A 19578-nucleotide genomic window follows, 5' to 3' on the forward strand; every position below is an offset into this window, starting at 1 on the left:
GACCGGGACTCTGTCCGTGGCGGGGGCGCTGGGCTTGGGCTCCCACGAGGGTTGTGCCATCGACACGTGAAGCTCTCCCCACTGAAGTGACCCATGACCCGTGACCCGTGACCCCGTGTCCCCCAGGTGGGCGTACTGGGTCCACGGCATCCGTCGTCCCGGTGGCTGTGACCAGGCCGCCCTCCTGCGGGGTACAGTTGGTTCCCATGGCCGCCTGAGAGGGCCCACGTCCCACGCCTGTCACCGGCTCGGGGCATCCTCAGGCTTTCTGCTCTGCCGGCCTGACGGGTGAAGAGTGGGGCTCTGATGGCGCGGCTCTTGCTGTGAGGGCGGCTGGACACCTCTGTGCTTAGACTTTGTTCTCTTCACTTGAGGTTTCTTATTGTGGTTGGTAAAACATACTTAACGTAGAACTCCCCATTTTAGCCGCGGTTGGGTGTTCTGTTCGCCGGCATTGAGCATGTCACCCCCCCGTCCGCCTCCAGAACCGCCATCATCTCTCCACACCGAAGCCCTGTCCCCACCCGTGCCCCAGCCCCTGGCGCCCACCACCCGCTCTGTCTCTGTGCGCGACTCCTCCAGGGACGTCACGTGAGAGAAGCCTATAGCACCTGCCCTTTTGTGACTGGCTGCTCTCGCTCCGTGTCCCAGGCAGAGGAGACAAGTGGACGTGGTGATTGAGGGCAAGGGCGTGGGCGGGGGGGTGGGGGTAGGGGGGCGGGGTCCGAGAAGGGGTCAGCTGAAGGGGCTCACAGAGGGGCTCAGACCTGCGGCCCACCGTCCCCATCGGTGCTCCCGGCCAGCCGCTCGGCTCCCCGGAGCCACTCCTCCCCATTCCTGCCGTCCACTGGGCTTCGGCTCAGTCTGCCCCACACCCTGAGGGGCCCTGGCTCTCTTAGACCCGAGGGGGCCCTGTAGGGATTCTGGAAGCACAAGGGCAAGTTCCAGACGGCCTCGACTCCAGCATCCTAGAGCCTGACCCGCATCACAGCATTTCAGACATGGCCCCATATACTGGGGGTCATCCTGCTCGCTTTTGGGGAGGAGCTGGCGGATAGGATGGAGTCGAGCGTTCGTCGGTGCCGAGCCGCCTCTCCTGGCCGGCCTCTGCCCTCTGCTGTGTGGCTGCTGCCTTGGCCGTCATGGGGGTGGGGGAGGGGGAGGGGGGGCAGGAGAGGGACGAGCTCGTTTGCAGGGTGAGTGGGTCAGGCATGCGCCTTCTTCCTCGTGGTAGGGCAGCTGGAAGTATCCCCAATGCCCGTGTCCACTGCTGCCAGGCCGTGGGGGGTGCAGGTCAGCAGGGGGACCCACGCCCCAGAAGCGAGAAAGTCCCGACAGGTCAAGCGTCAGGGCAGCCACGGGACCCGTTGGCCTCCCACCGTCAGCATCTCCTTGCTGGGGTGTGGCCTGGAGCAGGCAGCCTGTGTCTGTGGAGGAGGGGTCACGAGGCCTGTCGAGCCCTGTCCGGGCTGTGGGTCCCCTTCCACCCTCCCCCAGCCTGGAGGGGGCTCACGGAGACCAGGACCAGAGTCCGATCCTCCCCCGTCGCATCGCGGGGGACGCACGGCTGCTGCTTCTGGCCAGGTCCGCGTCAGGATGCAGCTGTGGGGGCGACCGTGGAAGGGTCCAGTGTGTGAGCCGAGCGCTCCTCGTGCGCCCGGTGGGTGGGGGCCTGGCTGTGCTGGCCTGCCCTGCTCCCCTTCCCCTCCCGTCAGCAGGAGGCGAGCAGCCACCGTGCCAGGCCCCTGGGCGAGTGGCAGCGGGCCGCGGTCATCTGTAACCGGAGCCTGCCCTGCACCCCTGGGGACGTCAGGCGGTGGTTTTAATTAGCCCTCCGTGGAATGGGACAGGCCCGGTCTGGAGTTCGCTCGCCTCGGGAGCCGCCATTCTTGCAGATTTTACGCAGCCTGGCGCGTGGACGTGCCCACCCCGCCGGCCCGGAGTCCTGTCACTCCAGCTCTGGGGCGCGAGGGGGACAGGTCTCGTGGCTGGGCTCACCCGCCTCCCCGGAGGGTGCCGCGCTGGCCGGCCCGGGTTTCTGTGGTTTCTTTCCCTCTGCAGCCCGAGTGCTGTGGCCGTCAAGAGGCTTAGCATCGTGGGTTTTTTTTTTTTTTTTTTTTTTTTAATCCTTTCTAACAGCTGACCTCGCCTGGGCTCCACCAGCAGCTGAAGATGTCCCTTCCACCGGCAGGTGAAGCTGAGGTGAAGGGATACCCGCTTCGTGGCAGAGGCCCTCCTTGTCTTCCCGGGGGCTCTGTGGGCCTGGCCCTTGCAGATGAGGGGTCCTCAGGGCACCCCTCGGAGAACCAGTTGACGTGCACGCGGGACGCCTCGAGGCGGCTCCTCTGAGTCTCGGTGTATCTCTCGTAGGCTGGTCCGGGGACCCTCATCATGGCTGCAGGAGTCCAGGACTTTAACCGGACAGAGTTTGACCGATTAAATGAGATCAAAGGTCACCTGGAGATCGCCTTGTTGGAAAAGCACTTCTTACGTGAGTACCGGTGGGGGGATGGGAGGATGCCGTCCCGCAGAAGCGCACAGGCTGTTTGGGCTGGGGAAGCCCCGTGACCGCTGTCCCTGGGCTCGGTCGTGGTGGGGACGGGCCTGGCGCCGTGGGCACGGGCTTCCCGAGGCTCCATCTGCTGCTCCACTAAGACCCGAGCTCTTGTCCGCGCAGCTGCGATGTTGTTGCTCGGGGGTGAGGGGGACGCCACCGGGAAGGGATAAAAGGCTCCCTGGAGAGTCCCATGCTTTCAGGGAATCTGGTGCATCATTTCCAGCACTTAGCTCACAACGGGTCAGAGCCTGGCGAAGAGACTGAGACTGTCCACTCTGGTCTGTTTGCTGTCGCGTCGCGGAGGGAGGGGGAGCCCGAGGATTTCGTCGTCAGGTGGCCGCACGCCTCGGGATCTGGGCCATCGGCGAGCTTAACCACACCTCCCCGCTGCCGCGAGCCGTGCACGGCCTCTTGCGTGGCAGTGGTAGAAACTGCTGCGGAGGCGTCTCCCGGGTCCTCGCACACACGATCTCACTGGACGTCCCGCCTCCCTCTGTCTCCCTGCTCTGCAGACGGGAACCGCAGGGCTGGGGAGGGTGACCTTCCCGGGGAAGCCCTCTCGCCGGCGAGGGGTCGGAAGCAGGCAGTCTCGCCCCGGCGCCCACGCGTGTGACCCCGCTGCGCCACGTGGAGCCTCCACGGCTGATGCCGTGGCGGCAGCTACAGCTGCCGGGACGATACAGGGAGGAAGGCGCGGCCTCCTGGCCAGGAGCCACCGGGTCCAGGAGGAAGGGTCCGCGGGCAGGTCCCCTCCCTTCCTGTCTCCTTCCGTCTCCGGACCCAGCGGCTGTGCCCTTGCCGGCCCACGGACACCTCTCCCTCGGGGTCCACACACTGAGTGTCCACTGAGCTCTAGCCGTGGGCGCCCCTGCTCTGCAGCCACGTGGGGGCCCTCGCCTGCACTGACAGCAGGTGTCTGAGCCGTGGTGGGGAGCCCTCGGGTCCGGCCTCAGTGTTTTGCCAAAAGAGCTTCTGGTTTACTCTTGGGTAGCTCACGTCGCGAAACCGTCCGGGTCAGTTTTGATAGCTGTGGGGTGGCAGCTGTGGGCACTCGTTTTGAACTAGGAACATTTCAGACACACACAGAGGTAGAGCACCTCACGCGCTCACCGTCAGCTCCAGCGAGAGGCGGCCGCGGCAGGCGGGTTCCCGCCAGCCTCCCATCCTTCGTCTGTATTTTCAGCAGGCAGCTCGTCGTGTTTTAAAAACGAAAGCCGTGAGTCTGATACTCACAACTGAAAGCATCAGGTTACTTTTCATGTCGTCAGACCCCCGTCCTAAGCTCAGATTTCCCCGACTGTCTGCCGGTTTTTCCGCAACTCCGAGACCGGCACCCAGGCCCCGCGTGGAGCGGCTGGCGCATCTCTCCAGGCTCCTGTGTTGCCAGTTGTCTGCGTCTCTGCTCTTCGTGGAGGAAACCAGGTCAGCTCTGGCGGGGCCTCCGCCCTGGACCTTGCTCAGGGCGTCCCCGTGGACTCAACACGGGGCGCGCTCTGGGAGGACTCCCTCGGTGGCGGCTTCCCTGAGGTGGTTTCCGCCCTTGGCTGTCATGGCTTCCATCTGCCGTGCCCTGGACGTTCCAGAATGGTCATTCCCGACCCCTCCAGTCATCCTCCATTTCCTCACCGACGTGGTTCTGAAAACCTAACTACTTGGTTGCTCCTGGGGATGGTTCATATAAGCAGAGGCAGGATACATGCTTGAACTTTTTTCCTTTATTGTCTGGTTTTCAGAATAATGAGCTGATTCCCTACTTAGAGCATCTCCCAAAGGTGACCATCGAGGGTGTTGGGCTTTTGTGGGTTTTTTGCTGTCCTCATGCGATCATGGCCTTAAACACAGCTGACGTGTCTGAATCGCTGCTACCCGTCGGTGCCCAGATAGACCCACCTCTGGGCCTTGGGTGGTGCTTCGGTTTTGCTTCTGAGTCCTTTCGACGTCAGTCACTCCTCCGTGAGCTCTCTGGTGTGACGGATGCTCCAGGCTCTTCATCATCTCTTGCCCCCGTCCTGGAATTAGCCATTTCTCCTGATTCCTTTCGGTCGAGAGTGGTGTTTAGAAGCTAAATAAGCCTTCTGGCATACTCGCTGCTGTCACTGTTTCTAGATGTTTCCAGTGGGCAGAGATAGGGCGTCCTGAGTTCACACAGATCATTCGAATTCACATCCAATACCTGGGGTTTTTGTTTTTTTCCTTTAAAAAAAAATTGTGATAAAATATAACACAAGATTTGCCATCGTGACCATTTGACGTGCACCGCTCGTGGTGTTGACACGTTCGCGGTGCCACACGGCCGTCACCGTGTGGTCAGCTTGTGAAACTGAAACCCTGTGCCCATTAAACCTCAAGTCCCCGTGCCCCTCCCCCAGCCCCGGCAGCCAGCATCCTTCCGTCCGTCTCTGGGGGTTTGGCTTCTGCAGGGACCTCATGCAAGTGGAACCTACAGTGTTTGGGTTTTGGGGTCGGGCGCGATGTCCTCAGGTTCATCCGCGTGGCCGTGTGGCAGCATGTGGCAGCACTCCCTTTGCAAGGCTGAGCGCTGTTCGGCTGTGTGACTGGACCACATTGTGTCTGTGTGTCCATCTGTTGACAGGCGCCTGCGTTGCCTCCGCGTTTGGCTGCCGCGAGTGCTGGTGCGCGGTTTTTCCCCATCGAGACCCTGTTCTCATGTCCCAGGGTCTTTACTCGACCTCGTCAGACTGTTCTCTGATCTCTCAGGCTGAAAATCCTAGTTCTCGTGAGTGATTTAGGTTTTTAGAGATGACTGTTGTTTTCCATTCACTTTTTATTTTGACCCGATTCCTGATTTGCAGGAAGGTCACGAGAATAACACAAAGGATCCCTGTAGTCCTTTCAGCCAGGTTGTCCCCAGGGTTCAACATTTTACCGTGCTTGTCTGCCTGTCTGTCCCGTTCCCAACCATCCGTCCATCTGTCCATCCGTGCACCCACCTGTCCTTCCTCCCATCCACCTGCTTGTGGTCCTCTGCAGACGTGATGTGCTGGAGCTCTCCTGTGTGTGTTTCCCGAAAGCAGGTACTCTCTTACCTGCCGAACCAGTACCGTTACCGACCTCCAGAAATTAACGTCCACCCCACACGATTATCTAACCGAAGGCCTTACGGCAGCCTCTCTGTTTGTCACAGTGTGCTGTCCTGTAATTTTTAGCAGAAGAGGGTCCCCGGTCACACGTTACGTTCAGGCGTCCCGTCTCTTCGGTCCGTCTCCTGGAGCGGTTACGACCTGCCTTCGTGTTTCCTGGTGTTGGCGTTCTTGAAGAGTGCACGTCCCTCAGTTTGGGTTTGTCTGATGTTCCCTCAGGATGAGATTCAGGTGAAGAGTGTCACAGGCGTGATGCTGTGTCCTTTTGTCCCGTGACACGTATTGTAAAGAGTTCTCGTTAGAACCAAACTTATTTTTGCAGTCGTCTAAGATTGCTTGCATGGGTGCAAAGTCCAGGCACGTTCAGAGAAGTCGGTTTCTCTTCCTGTGCACACCCCCTTCCTTCTTTTCCTCTATAGATAACCAGCGTCTTTTGATTTTACGGCTTATGCTTCTACCGACTCTTTTGTAGAAACAAACACGTACGTTCTTGACTTCCTCCTTAGATGAATGTTATCCCGTCTCACTTTCCCCCATTTCCATTGCCTCCCGGAGGTCCCTCCAGAATGGTGCCTAGACAGCGTCCCTGTCCCGCGTTACACCTGCTGTGTGGCTTTGGCGGGGTTTAACCGCCCGTGCCCTGGGTGGCGAGTTTCTTTCCTCCGGCCAGGTTCATAGTTTCAGGTGGTCCTTTGGCCACCCCTGTTGAGCATCTGGCACAACGTCCTGGGTCGTGTGGGTGGAGGAATTAATTGCAGAAAAACTCGGTCGGGTTGGAATCTGCACGGGAGAGCCCATCTCTTCCTCCGCTGTTTCTTCCCACTCAGTAGCTGGGGTTGCAGAGCGTGCACGAGAGGACATACAGCATCCTTGAGACCCACAGGGTGCTTTGGGTTGCTGCTGGACCGGCCTCTGTGCCCTGGCCCCGCAGGAGGGGTGCTGACGTGGGCTCGGGGGAGCCTGGGTCTGCGGTCGGCACCCACGCTTCTAGTCCTCGAGTCGGCCGCCGGGTAGCGGCCGGCTGTGGACGTTCACCCGTTCACGGCCTCAGCTCCCCCTCTGCAGAACGCCTAAGTGGCCGGTGTTAAAACTCCATTCAATTATCTGTAGTACTTTCTCCCAGAAAGCAGACTATTGTTCTTTGTGGGGAGGAGGAAATAGCCCGAGTGTGCAGCGGCTTTCTTGGTTATGAAATATTGAACAGTACAAATGTTCCTGAGAGAAAATGACGTAGGGTGGAGACTGTGAGTTGGAAATGCGTCCCGGCTCGTGACTGGAGGCAGGAGCCTAAATTTGTTAAAGAAGTGCATAAGTAAGTTAAAAGCATCGTGCATTTGCATTTAGCCCGAGATGCATTTCGGTTGTTACTGCTTTTTAAGCACAAGCACACAGTAAGTGGTCCACAGTTTCTGTGCCTTTCTCCACCTCCTGCTGGGTGTGGGCCCTGGGAAAGGAGATTCTCTCCGAAAGGGACTTGGGGTGGAATTTGGCTCTTGGAGGAAATGCTCCTGGGGCCTCCGGGGTCTGGAGGCTTCCTGGTTGCCAGGTGAAGCCTGAACCTCCCTGACCCGTGCACGGGTTCTGTGTTGATGCTAAGGCCTGTGGAATCCTCCCTGGGGGGCCCACCCTGGGGTCTTGAGCCCCCACGGCGTAGGGACTGTGCTCACTGGGCCACCGACACCCACCCAGGACCAGATGCCTGTGGGTTCCCGGCGGACGCAAATGGGCAGACGGCAGTTAGCTCATGCAGAGTGTGGCTGGGCAGAGGACGCCCTTTGCTTCTGAGCCCTGGTGCGCCCCTTCCTGCTCCGAGCCACCGCGGGTCAGCATGGCTGTCTGTTTCCCGCCTGAGAGGGTTTCACTCCCGTGGCCTGGAGCATCTCTCTCTGATGCCTAGACTTCAAGGAAGGGCCCTGGAGGGAAGGGAAGTTTCTGAGCAACCAGTTGGGTGGTTGAGGGCAAGCAAGTGCTTTCTCACCCACAAAGTCCTCTGCCAGCAGGGGCTTTGGGAGCTGCCTGCTGCCTGCTTGCGGTTTGGAGGGGGGCGGGAGTTGTCCAGACAAGGTGAGGCCCCATTCCAGGCCTACTGGCTGCAGGGCTCGGTGTGGGGTTGGCCACGTGGTGGTGGATGTGGCCCGCAGATGTCCATCTGGGAGTCTGGCGTTTCGTTGGTTGGTTTGACTCTGCTCCTGCCGTTAAATCGGTGCTGTTCAGTGAAGAGGAAGGCAGATCCGGATCCCTTCTACTCCCGGTGAGAATCTGCCCTTCCATTATTCGTTGCGGATGTTGGGCCCCGACTCCTCGACGAGCACAGAGCCCGGCTCACCCCGCCCCAGGCAGGGCCGTCTCAGTGCCCGGCTGAGCGCCCCGCCTGCCCAGCTCCTACTTCAGAGGAGCCACCCCCGGAGCCTGCCGGTGCTGGGCTCGCCCCGTGGGACCCAGGGCTACGGGACTCTTGGGTGGGGGGCGAAGTCAGGGAGCAAGCTCCAGCGGGCCTGCCCGTGTGGTATTTTGACGGCTCTGTGTCCAGGGTCTGGCAGTGTCCTCTGACGGGCACTTTGGAAGAGGACAGAACCGAGCTCCGTGGGATATGTTTCGTCAGGAGCCGCGCGAGCTCTGGGAGCCTTCTCGTTGACGCCCCGCATTCACCCACTGAACACCTCACCTGCTCCCCGGGCGGCGAGGAGGCCGGAGGACGGGATCCCGCTTACACTGGCATGCCCGAGCTCCCGCGTGGGGACGGCACCTTGCCTTCCCCGCCCTCTGCCGCCCCCCGGCTGGTCCCCTCCTGCCGAGACCCCCGTGGACGAGGCCACACTGGTCCAGCGGGCCGCCCTGTGACGTGGGCTTGCCCCAACTTTCTTCTCCAGCTCCGTGTGGAACTTCACGTCGCGTCTCCTCTACTGAGCCGGATTCTCGTGTGACAGAGTGAAGGTGGCCGGCGCCGTGTCTGCGTATCCCCACAGCTTAGGCTCGTGGTCTAGTGGTTGTGGGTGCTCAGTGCGTATTTGAACGGACGAGTCTATGGATGCATGAGTCAATGGGTAGGTGAGTGGGTGGGTGGGTGAGTGGATGGATGAGTCAGTGGGTAGGTGGGTGGATGGATGGATGGGCCGATGAGTGGGTGAGTGGGTGAATGGGTAGACGGCTGGAGGGTGAGTGAGTGGGTGAGCGGATAGATGGATGGATGTGTGGGTCTGTGGGTAGGCGGGTGGATGGATGAGTGGACAGACAGACTGTTCCTTCCACCGGGCACGCTTCTGCACATCCTTCCAGGTCCCAGCGGGCACTTACCACAGCTCAGGTCCTCCAGATACGCCCTTCCCTGCTCTCACCCTGTCTGGTGTTTGGTCCTTAAGCGTGTGTTTTATATGTGTCACATTTGCTCCCTGGTGAGCTCACCCACTCGGAGACTCGGGGCCTGGTCTTGCCTTGTTGGGGGCAGAGTCCCGGCGGCCCCCACCCCAGAGCTGTGCAGGGTGCAGGTGCTTAGAAAAGAGCTCATTGCTGTGGGGAAGGGCTGGGCATGGTGGGCTCGGCTGCAGGGCACTAAGTGCTGGTGGGAAAGAGAGAGGGACCAGGGATGGGCACACACACATTTTCTGTTTCTGGGTCCGGGGCCCCAGAGCCCAGACCTCGGGCGGCCCCATGAAGCCACGTCATCTGTGCCGAGGGGCTGTCGGTTCCTGAAAGACAGCTGCTCTGGGTCAGAACCCTGGATGAGATCCCATTTCTCATTATTTTACATGGAAAGAATGTTAACCCGCTGATTGTTCCCCCAAAACCCCAGCTGGTTTCCCAAGAGGGACCTAACCCTGCGGTAGGCCGGTGCCTAAGCAGCCCGGCACGGCAGGTGCCGCCCCCTGAGGGCCAGACAGCACGGTCGCTGATTCTTGGAGGTTGGTGGCACCCCCGTAAGCGAAGTCCACGTCAGAGACATCGTGCGGACGGAAGTTGCCCATCCCGAACGGTGTTTCTCCGGGAGAAGCTGAGGGGGAAGGGAGTTGTCGTGGGCGCTGTTTTGCTGGTCGTTAAACGTGGCGGCGTGCCCTCGGCTTAGAGCCTGGTACCTGGTCACTGTGGGGAGCACGTGGTTCTGCCTTCTAGAAAGGTCCGAGGCGATGGCCAGCGGGCGAGTGGGGCTGGCAGGCTGTGGGTGGGGAGGGTGCAGGCTGTGGGGCAGGAGGAAGGGTGGGGGCGGAGCCTGGGGCCCCCAGGTGTGCTGCCTCCCACGTGGCCAGCCGGAGCAGCTTTCCCAGCGGTCTCTGTGTTTGCAGGCCCGGCCGGTGGGAAGGAGTTTTATTTAAGGATTATCACTTGATTTTTATTTCTGGCTGTGGCTGGGGCTGTCGGATTCTGTGCCAGGAGGGTTCTACTTTCACACGTTTAAAAATAGCCTGGAAGCTGGTTCCTTCCTCCCAGTGACTCCCCTGGAGGCTGGGGCGCTGGGTTGGGCCGTGGCCCACGCTGTCGGGGTGTGTGGTGGGCATGGCCCAGGGCGTCCTCTCTCTGTCCCTCCGAGTCCGGGTGGCCGTGGGCTGGCAGTGGAGGAGGTGCCCGGAGTCCCCGGTCAGCTTGCCGACCCTGCCCGCCTCTCAGGCTCGGGGGGGGTGGGGCGCCTGCTGGACTCTGTGCGCGAGCCCTGCACGGAGGGCCTTACCACACCCTGCTGTTTTCGGGGCTTCACGTCTGTGGCTCATTTTGCCTTGTCCCTTGGCAAGCAGCGGTCAGCAGTCTCTGTAAGGGGCCCCGAACGCCCCCACTAGAGCAGGACCTGGCTTGTGTGGACCCTTCCGCTGCAAGAAGGGGGCATTTGGGACGAGGGAGCCAAGGCTTAGAAAGTCCGAGCGTCCCTCAGGGCTCACCACACCCCCGGGCCTCCCCCTGCCCTGAGTCTGCTGCCCAACGGCTGTCACGGGAGTGGGTGGCATCATGCCATGTGCCCGCCGCTCTCATGGGGGCCCCATTGGACAGCCGTGCAGGGAGGGAATTCACGAATTCTGGGGCAGACTCCTGTCTTCCAGGTGCACCCCCAGGTTCTAGAAGGTCTGGGGATTCAGACTCCCTCCTCAGGTAGGCATTTGGGCTCCCACAGCCTCCCCCAGGCTTCCGGCTGCCCCCAGCATTCTGCTGCAGCACCCCCGTGGCCACACCAGTCCTTGGAAGGGAGCAAATCACTGTGCTGGGGACCTCACTGTGTGACCCTGGCGGGCCCGGCGGTCTCTAACGAGGCCGCCTTTCCTGCCCCGCAGGGCCCTGACTTGGTGGTCTGATGTGCCAGGGTGTGGCTCCCGCTCCTGGGGACCCCGCCTGTAACTTAGCCGCTGGTGCCTGTGGACTGGTGGGCATCTGGTCCCCTGCAAGGGTGGCTCCCACGGCCCGTGAGGCAGGCCGGGTGCGGCCTGCCCCCCACGAAGAGGCAGAGAGGGGCTCCAAACAGCCTGAGAGCATGCTTCACCAAAATGGCGCATATAGGGCATGGGCTTGTGGAAGTGTGGGCGACTGGATGTCCTCTGTGCTGGTACTTCTCACAACGGGACTTCAGAGAGTCAGAGCTCTCGTGGTCAGGGCTGGTGGGGCACTTTTCCAATCCTGCTTCAGGTGGGGCCCAGAGAGAGGTGGGGAGGAGATGGGTGGGAGGAGGGGGCTGCTGGGGCCCCTGCATCTCCTGAGGGCCATTTGACCCAGGAAAGGGGTCCGTTCTGTGTTTTGTGACCTGTGGATTCCCGTGGGGCAGGTGGAAGGAGGGACCCGTCCCTCCCTCCCGGGGCCCAGTAGGGCCTCCTTGGACACAGTCTTGTCTCAGGAAGGAATGCGGGGCGGAATCCTGGCCCCCAAAAGTGTCTGTGCCCTCATCACCAGAACCTGCCACCGTGTCACCTTCATATAGCCCAAGGGACTTGTAACTGAGTTAAGGATCCGAGAGGGGGGGCCATCCTGGTTACCCGGTGTGCCCAGTCTGATTAATTACAGCAACTCCCGCGAGAGGGAGACAGAGGGTCAGGGGAGATGGGACGATGGAGTCAACGTGAGGTGGTCCCGTGCTGAGACCCGGGAGCCTCGCGCTCTGGCAGCCGAGTGTCCAGGCCCGGGGCCCAGGCTCTGCAGAAGGAAGGCTGGTCGCTGCTGGAAAGACTGTGGTCTGGGCTCTGAGGTCAGAGGGCGTTGGGGTCAGAGGCGGCCCCGAGGGGAGGCTGGGTGGAGTGAGACCGGCTCAGCAGTTGCCACTCAGCCGGAAGGGAGGAGGGAGAAATCGATGGCCGTGGGGGGGCGGCGGGGGGCGGGTAGGGTTGTGCTGCTGTGTCCTGTGCCCCGTGCACTGTGATTGACCTAAATATGTCACCAGCTGGGGGGACAGGCCGGAACACCCACCCTCCCTGGGTCTGGTCGGTATTTCAGGCTCGGGGAGAGAGCCGCGTGGCCTTGCAGGGAGCTGTTCTCTCAGAGAACGGGAGGGAGACGGCCCCAAATGCCAGTTGGGTTTATTTATCCAGACATCTCTGTGCCGCCAGGAGAGGAGGCGCTGGAAGAGGTGGATGTCTCTTTTCCGGGAAGGGGGACGGGCAGATTTGCCTGGCTGTGTCCTAGGGTGTGAATCTGGGAGCCGCTGCCCCGCACTGGCTGGGGGAGGGGGGGAGGGGCTTTGTGGCGCGGTGGTGAGGGCTGGGGGTGCGTTCGTCTCTGTTCCGCAGGGGGCCCACCTGACCCGGGGAGGCCAGGAGACCGAGGGGCAGTCCGGGGCTGAGGTCCCAGGCCTCCACCCTGGGCAGGCAGGGCAGGGCAGGGCCGAGCCGAGGGGGCTTAACCCCCGAGGGTGTTAAGAGAACCTGGCTCTTGGCTGCCCCGCGTCTCTGAAACCACCTGCGATGGTGAGTGTGTCTTTTTTTGCTCAGCGCACCAGCGGCTCGTGGGGCGGAATCTGGGTGTCCACACGTGTCCACGTAGGCTTGGCCCACAGTTGCCACGTGGTGGAACCCAGCCACGTGTTGAGCTTCCGCAGGTTGGCCTCCTGGGGAAGGGAGCTCGGGGGTGGCCACGTTAAGTAAAGTGTGGTTTCCTGCCAATGATGCGGGAGGGGCTGGCTGCCTGTGGATGGGGGAGGCGTCCGCAGCTGCCTTGACCTTCAGACGGAGCTGAGATACACAGAGGTATTTGGGGTGCGTGTGGGTGTTAGGATGGGAAAGCTCAAGAACACCCCAATCTGGGCACTTGTGAGGTGGCCCCCGGGGTACCTGACTTGGCCAATGGCCACTCCCCCTGGGGGAGAGGTGCCCTCACCCCTGTCCAGGGCTGTCTGCCCATAAGCACATGGTGGACAGGACCCCGTGGAGGCTCACCCTGAGGTTCATCCACTGGCCGGGCACCTGCTTAGACCAGGCCCGCCGCAGGAGGACCACGCTGCTCCGAAGCGAGTGCCGTGGGAGGAGGCTGGGCAGTGCTGTGTAGGCACATGGGAGGGCAGGGCTCTCCCACTGCCGGTGTGCAGGCGCCCTCTTGGAAGAGGGTCCCCGGGCCCTACCTGTGTCGGGACCCACCTCCCGAGGGGCCCAAGGGCCAGTGGGGAGCTTTGTCCAGGCCAGCCCCCTGGGGCCAGCGTACACAGAAGATGTGCTCACAGGGGCCACCTGATGCCTGCTCTGCCCGGGGTGCGGTTGCTTCATCACGGCAGTGTTCCCTCTGACGAAGCCTGGTGCATAATACGCGCACAGCGGGCATTTGCTGAGGAAGTTGTGTGCGAGCAGGTGGTCTCTCTGGGCAGCTGGGCTTAGTGTGGGGCCGAGTGGAAGTCTCTGTGGAGGCCGGAGCTCCTGGGCCGATAACGTGCTAAGCTGTGGGTCCCCGGTCGCCCGAGTACCTCCCAGCCGGTGCCGTGTGTGCCCGGAAACCACAGGTGGGGACTCCCAGTCCTCCTGAGCCCTCAGTGCAGGGCTGGGGAAGGCTGAGGCCTGACGCGTGGGGGCTGGCGGGTCCGCTGCGCAGGGTGAGGATGTCCCTCGAGTGCCGGAGGCCTCGTGCCAGGGCAGCGGCCCCTCCCCCACCACTGGTGTCCTCGCCGTCGGGCTCCCGGCCAGTCCCGGTGTGTGCATCCTACAGCTGACACGTCTGCTCCCGCCGCTGGGTGTGCTGCCTGAGAGCTCGCTGGGCTGTCCTTGCTCGCCTGCTGTCCATTCACCGTGCCTTTCCTGGCTTCTCCTTGGGCCAGGCTGGGCCCTGGGCCTTCACAGACAGTAGACAGACGGGGACTGTGGACTCGAGCCAGGGGATCCTGCGCGTGAGTGCAGACTTAGAAACGTGGTGTGTTTCTAGCGGTCACGTTTGCTGAGCCTTTATCTGTGGACCCGCATCCCCTCGAGGAATCCCCTCCCAGCACCCTGAGGAGAACCCATGTTGCCCACGTTCCGGTTAGAGCAAACCCATGAGGGAAGTGACCAAATGCCACGTTGAATGTGTGGGGAGTGGTCAGGGAGGTTGCTCTGGGAGGGGAAATGGTGCCTTGAGACTGAGTGGCAGGGAGGGGGCCCCAGCATGTGCGAAGGTCCTGGGGCAGGGTCAGACCGTGGGCCGATCTCTGAAAGGAGATCCCTGTGGCTTGGACCCAAAGAGCAAAGCCGAGGGAAGAGCAGTGAGCCACAGCAGGTGAGGCGGAGTGGGGGGCATCGCTTTGGAGGGATTTGCTGAGTGGTTGGATTTTATCGCAAGCCCCTGCCGACTTTTGGGCAGGACGGCGGCAGGAGTGCCGTGTAGAGGTGAGTTGGAGGATGCAAGGGGGCCAGTTAGGAACCGTAAACCTGGCTGGCTACCGTGAGCGGGGACACGCGGATGCCTCGGCAGGGCCGGGGGGGCAGGGCTCCGCTGGGCTTCCCGCAACCCTGGAGGTGGGGCTCTGTGCTCCTGTCACCTGCCTCCCTGGCCCCCTTCCCTTGCTGCCTGGCCCCTGTTGCTGGCTCTGACTCAGAAGTGGCTCTCTGGACCTGGGCAGGGACCACCCTCTCCTCTCCCCTCTGCACGGCCCCCCTTATGGGGCCTGTTCTGTGTCCAGATTCAGCGGGTCCAGAGGCCTCAGTCTTTGGGGAGACTTAGCTGTGTGGGGGCCACCCTGCTTCACCCCGGGACTGAGGGGGTCTGCGTGGGAGCTGGGAGGGACCGCTCCCTGTAGCGTTGGCGTGTCCTCTTTCTGTGCGGGATCTTCTCCCAACAGGCCTCAGTAGTAGGAGGCGCCCGGAGGGGCCGGCGGGTTGCTGGAGGGTGCTGGGCTCAGTTGCCCGGTGCTGGGCGCAGTTGCCCGGAGCCGGGTGGATCCCAGCGGGGTTAGATGCACGGGAGGGCCTGGTGCACTGCCCACCGAGCAGGTGGACCCCGGCCCTCACAAACCCGTGTTCTTCGTGAAATCCGGCGAGCCGCGAACAACCCAGGCAGGAGGTGTGGCCAGGCACCCTCGAGGCGGGAGGGTCTTCTGACCTTGGGCCTCTCGGCCTGCCCGTGTGCCGTCTGGACACAGAGCCCTGCCGTCACGCACTGTCCTGCTGCAAGCCAGTCTGCGCTTGGGGCCTCAGGCTGCCGTGCTGACCTTGGCCTGGATTTCGGGGGCTCGGGCTCAGCCCTGTGTCCCCAGGTCTGGAGAGGCAGCCAGGACAGGAAAGGAAGCCTCTGGGTCTCCCCCGGTCCCTCCCTGGCCCCCCCTCCCCCCAGGCCAGCAAGGGTCTCACCATGACTGGCAGCGAGGGGCAGCAGAGGCCTGCACTCCCGCCACTGGTCAGACTCGGGGGGGTCCTGGCTCTTCCCCAGCTCCAGGCCGCACCTCCGATTTTGGTGAATTAGTCGGTCACGTTCCTGCGTCTCAGGAAGACCTTTCCAGGACTCGAGCCAAGTGTGGCTTTTCCTGAGTCCACAGGGCTCAGTTCTCCTCGGCGCCGACCCCCCTCACCCACTCACACATGCCCCACGACGCCCGCCCACCCCTCGGACTCACTCCCTGAACGGGGCTGTTCTCACTGTCCGGGTCCCCAGAGGGCCGGCCTTTGTGTGGCTCACTTCTCTGTCACAAGTGTCCTGGTGCGCGAGGCCACGCGCTGGTCCCGTGAAGAGCGGCGAGATACCCGTCCGTCAGGGTGACCGCGAGCGCGGGCCTCCCCACCACTCTGTTCCGTCTTGCTCGGGCCCCAGCTCAGGAGACTTGTTTTGTGACTTTAACTGTGGACTAAAAGGGGGAAGTGGGATCATCGGCCCCCAGCAGATGCCTGTGGAGGAGGCTCTTCCCGGGTCTCGGCCTCGGCAGCACCGTCGGCGTGGGGAGCCGTCTCTCTTCGGGACGTGTTCTCTGGGGGGGCTCGTGGCCGGGCCACGGCACGTGTCGGGGGCTGCCGTGGCCGCGTCCCCGTTGCACCTGCCTCTCCCTGCAGGGCGGTCGGGGTGTCTCATCAGGTGGCTGTGACCTATTTGGATGCGGGGAGCCCAGCCCAGCCCCGCGAGGAGACAGGTCTTCTGTCCCTCACACCTGTGTGGTCCGTCTGTCTCCAGCGGGTGGCGACCCCTCTGGGAGACGATGCAGAGCCTTGAGAAGTGAGGGCTGGTGTCCGGGGGCACAGTGGAGACGGCCGAGCCCCGTGCCATCGTGGGGCTGTGACGAGAGCAGGTCCACCGCGTGTCCGGCCCAGAAACGAGCGAGCCGTCCCCACCGTGGCTGGGAAATGCAGGAGCCGAGGGTTCTCAGGGGGACTCTTGCATTTTGCCGTGATACGAGACTCGGCACGGCCCTCGAGAGTTGAACCAGTTGCCCACGGCCAGCTGTTGCTCCCCGGGTGTCTGTGGGGGACCCGGTGGGGGAGGCGCTCTGAGCGGGGCAGAGACAGCCGGGGCCCGTGAGCCGCTGTGGACCAAATGTCTGCATCCCCCCAGATTCGTGTGTTGAAGGCCTCGCCCTCAGGGTGGGCGGGGGGGGGGGGGGTTAGAGGTGGGGCCCCTGGGAGGTGGTCAGGGTTAGACAAGGTCACCCGGGTGGGGCCCCCAGCCCCCAGCCCCCAGCATGGGTTGGCGCCCTTTCTCTGCGTGCCGTGAAGACGTGGTGAGAAGGTGGCTCCCCCCCGGCTCAGCGGGCACCCTGGCCTCAGCCTGCCGGCCTCCGAGCCCTGAGGAACCCGTCTGTTGTCCAGGCCCCACAGCCTGTGCTATTTCGTCCTGGCTGCCCGAGCTGAGACCTCGTCCTCGTTACACACAGTCTCAGAAGGGGGAGGCCTCACCTGTGCCTAGAAGCTAGCTGGCGGTCACCCCTGGGCACTGGGGGCGGGGCGGAGGCAGATGGCAGGTGCGGGGGCCTCTGTGGCCCGAAGTGTATCGGGTCTGGATCTGGGTGCTCGCGCAGTGAGGCGTGCGTGCGCTTAGGGTCTGTGCACACGTGCGTGTGCGTGCCCCACTCCGTGGGAGTTTCCTCTCGCTGCTGCACCAGATTTCCACACACCGAGAGGCTGAAAATAGCGTACTTATTCTCTTACAATTCTGGCGGCCAGAAGTCCAAACCGAGGGTCCCACGTTGGCAGGGCCATGTTCCCCTGGAGGCCCTAGGGGAGAATCTGTTTCCTCGACTTCACTGGCTTCGAGAAACCGGCGGTCCTTGGCTGCTGGCCCCTTCCGCTACCCTCAAGGCCAGCGGCCTGGCACCTGCCTCTCCTCTCTCTAACCTCTGACTCTCCTGCTGCCTCTTGGGAGTTTACGCGACGGCAGTTTGGGTCTGCCGGGATAACCGGGATACTTCCCATCTCAAGGTCCGCACGTGTATCACATCTGCAGGGCTGCTTGGTCCACGAAGGGACATAGTCCCAGGTGCCAGGAATCAGGTTGGGACATCTTTGCGGACCGTCACCCAGCTTACCACATACTCTAGTTAGAACCACACGTACATGGTTTCGGCTTCCACCCCTGCCGGGAGACGTCAGGTCCTCATTCTGGCTCCCAGGGCTCTGCGCGCCCGGCCCCCCATCTCATCTGTGACTCCTCCCCTTGGCCCGTGGGCCGCTTCTGCCTCAGGGCCTTTGCAAGGCTGTTCCCGAGCCAAGGGACCTGCGGCCCTGATGTCCATCCCCTCCGGGTCCTGGCTGATGGCAGGAGCTCCCCGCTGGCCCGGCACCCCGGGGGGCGGGAGCCGCCCGTCTGCCCGTCGTAGGGGCTCCGTGCTGTGGCTGCGGCCTCCCGACCACACCTAGCGCACGTGTGCGTCCAGGCGACGTCGGTGGGGTGGCCGGGTGGTCCCCAGGATCCCTTCCGCTGGGGCAGCCTGTGGGTGCAGTGATTTGGCGAGCTGCCTTTCCCGCGTCCGGTCCGCACCGGACTCCTCGCCGTGGCTTTGCGCCAGCTCCTGCCCCCACCGCGTGAGAGGAGCCCCGGTTAACAGTCCTGCGGCGTCCCCCGCCCCGTGGCGGAGCGGGAGAGCCGCCGTGGCCCGGCCGCCGCGGGCCGAGCCCTGTGCCCGCGCCCTCCCGTGGTGCGAGGGGCAGGGTGGACCGGGCGATGGCCACCTGGCAGCTGTCTCCCTGCAGAGGAGGAGCTCCGCAAGTTGAGGGAAGAGACCAACTCGGAGATGCTTCGGCAGGAGCTGGACCGGGAGCGGCAGCGGCGGATGGAGCTGGAACAGAAGGTCCAGGAGGTGCTGAAGGCCAGGTGAGGAGGGGGCCGAGGCCCCCCGCTGCCCCCGCGGGCGCCTCCTCGCCCCTGAGCCGCCACGGGGGTCGGGACCCCTTCCCGAGCCACCTGCCGCACGCAGCGACCTCGGGGTTCGCCCGCCGTGGAGGGTCACCCTCATCCCGGCAGTGCCCCTCCGTTCTGGAGGTGACGCCCCGCCTTCTGGGGGGGATGGTGTGGGCCCTGCTGTGGGTGGAGCTGTCCCTGGTGCGTGGTCCCCCCCGGCACCCCCACCTCTGCCCGTGAGAGCTGGGCCCCTGCCTCACGGTGCTGCCAGCGAGAAGCGGGTCATTCCGGGGGGGGGGTTGGCACGTTCGGAGACCCGTGCTCTCCCTGTCCCTGCAGGCTGGCGGCCTGGCGGACGAGGCCGCTGCTGGGACATCCCCGCCAAGAGCTGGTTCCTCCGTGGGGTGGGCGAGTGCATTGTTGTTACCGAGTGTCGTCACCAGCTCTGGTTCCGGGGATCCCCCCCAGGCTCCAGGTGCCCCGGGCACGGGGTTTAGTCGGTGGGAAGGCGATGGCCGGACGCTGGCTTCCTGTCAGGTCTTACCCGTTGGTGGTCAGCTCCCAGGAGCTGGGGGCACCTGGCTGTCTTTGGAGGAAGGTCTTTACCCTGCTCTGCAGGCGTTTAGGACAACTCGTGTGTGCTTTGGGGCAGCGTTGAAATCGGGCTGTGTTGCCTGTCCCCGCAGGTCAGTGTGGCTGTTCCGGGGTTCTTCGGGACTCCCTGGGCGGGGGGGGGGGGGCCTTGAGCTTGTCAGGGGAGGGACTCACCCTACTTTGCATTCTGCCCCGGCTGCAAGGCCAGGGCCCCGTCCCAGACGTCGGCACATGGGCCTCAGCCAGGACTTTACCTGATGCTGAACTTTCTTACGTGGAAATCTGTAGACATGCAAAGATTCAATTACGTTTTAATTATGCAAAGAGGTGCAGCCAGTCACCTGACCTGGACGGATGCTGGGAGATCCAGGGACTGGCCCTGTCCCCGGGTGCCTTCTCGGCCTGCCGGCCACGGCCAGCCTTCTGTGGCGTGTCACAGCGCCGTCTCCCGGACAGAACGCACTTCTGTCTGGGGCAGATGCGTGTTTGGGTCCAGCCTCGCCCAGAGCCCTTGGCTGGAGGCTGCAGTCCCCCTGGTGGCCTTAAGTGGTGTTTGCCCACGTGTCTGCTCTGTCCGTCTCCCAGCCCCCGCCCAGCCTCACTCCCCAGTCCTTCACCAAAGTCCCCTCCCAGTTCTGAGGACGCAGA

At 63.1% G+C, this 19578-nt stretch overlaps 2 protein-coding genes across 5 annotated transcripts in view; both read left to right on the forward strand.

Moving 5' to 3' along the window:
- The window catches only part of GRAMD4 (GRAM domain containing 4), a 75086-nt gene that overhangs the window by 36198 nt on the left and 19310 nt on the right, over window positions 1-19578 (forward strand). For all 4 annotated transcript variants that reach the window (XM_023257634.2, XM_045062526.1, XM_045062525.1 and 1 more), the window contains exons 3-4: window positions 2371-2491; window positions 18189-18309. In XM_023257634.2, coding sequence (XP_023113402.2) covers window positions 2371-2491; window positions 18189-18309 — 242 coding nt within the window. The remainder of the gene's footprint in view (window positions 1-2370; window positions 2492-18188; window positions 18310-19578) is intronic.
- Window positions 2499-18180, forward strand: LOC123386774. The gene is made up of 2 exons (XM_045062528.1): window positions 2499-7909; window positions 8189-18180. Exons 1-2 carry the CDS (start codon window positions 7248-7250, stop codon window positions 8580-8582), a joined length of 1056 nt encoding a protein of 351 aa, XP_044918463.1. The 5' UTR covers window positions 2499-7247; the 3' UTR covers window positions 8583-18180.

The sequence above is a fragment of the Felis catus genome, chromosome B4 (assembly GCF_018350175.1).
Source record: "Felis catus isolate Fca126 chromosome B4, F.catus_Fca126_mat1.0, whole genome shotgun sequence".
Taxonomy (NCBI): domain Eukaryota; kingdom Metazoa; phylum Chordata; class Mammalia; order Carnivora; family Felidae; genus Felis; species Felis catus.

What these genes read in the sequence shown, in the direction of transcription:
- LOC123386774 (XM_045062528.1), top strand. Translation starts at nt 7,248, where the DNA reads ATGCTAAGGCCTGTGGAATCCTCCCTGGGGGGCCCACCCTGGGGTCTT. An exon ending in CCGGATCCCTTCTACTCCCG is followed by an intron (nt 7,910 to 8,188) that starts GTGAGAATCTGC and finishes CTCTGTGTCCAG; the next exon opens with GGTCTGGCAGTGTCCTCTGA.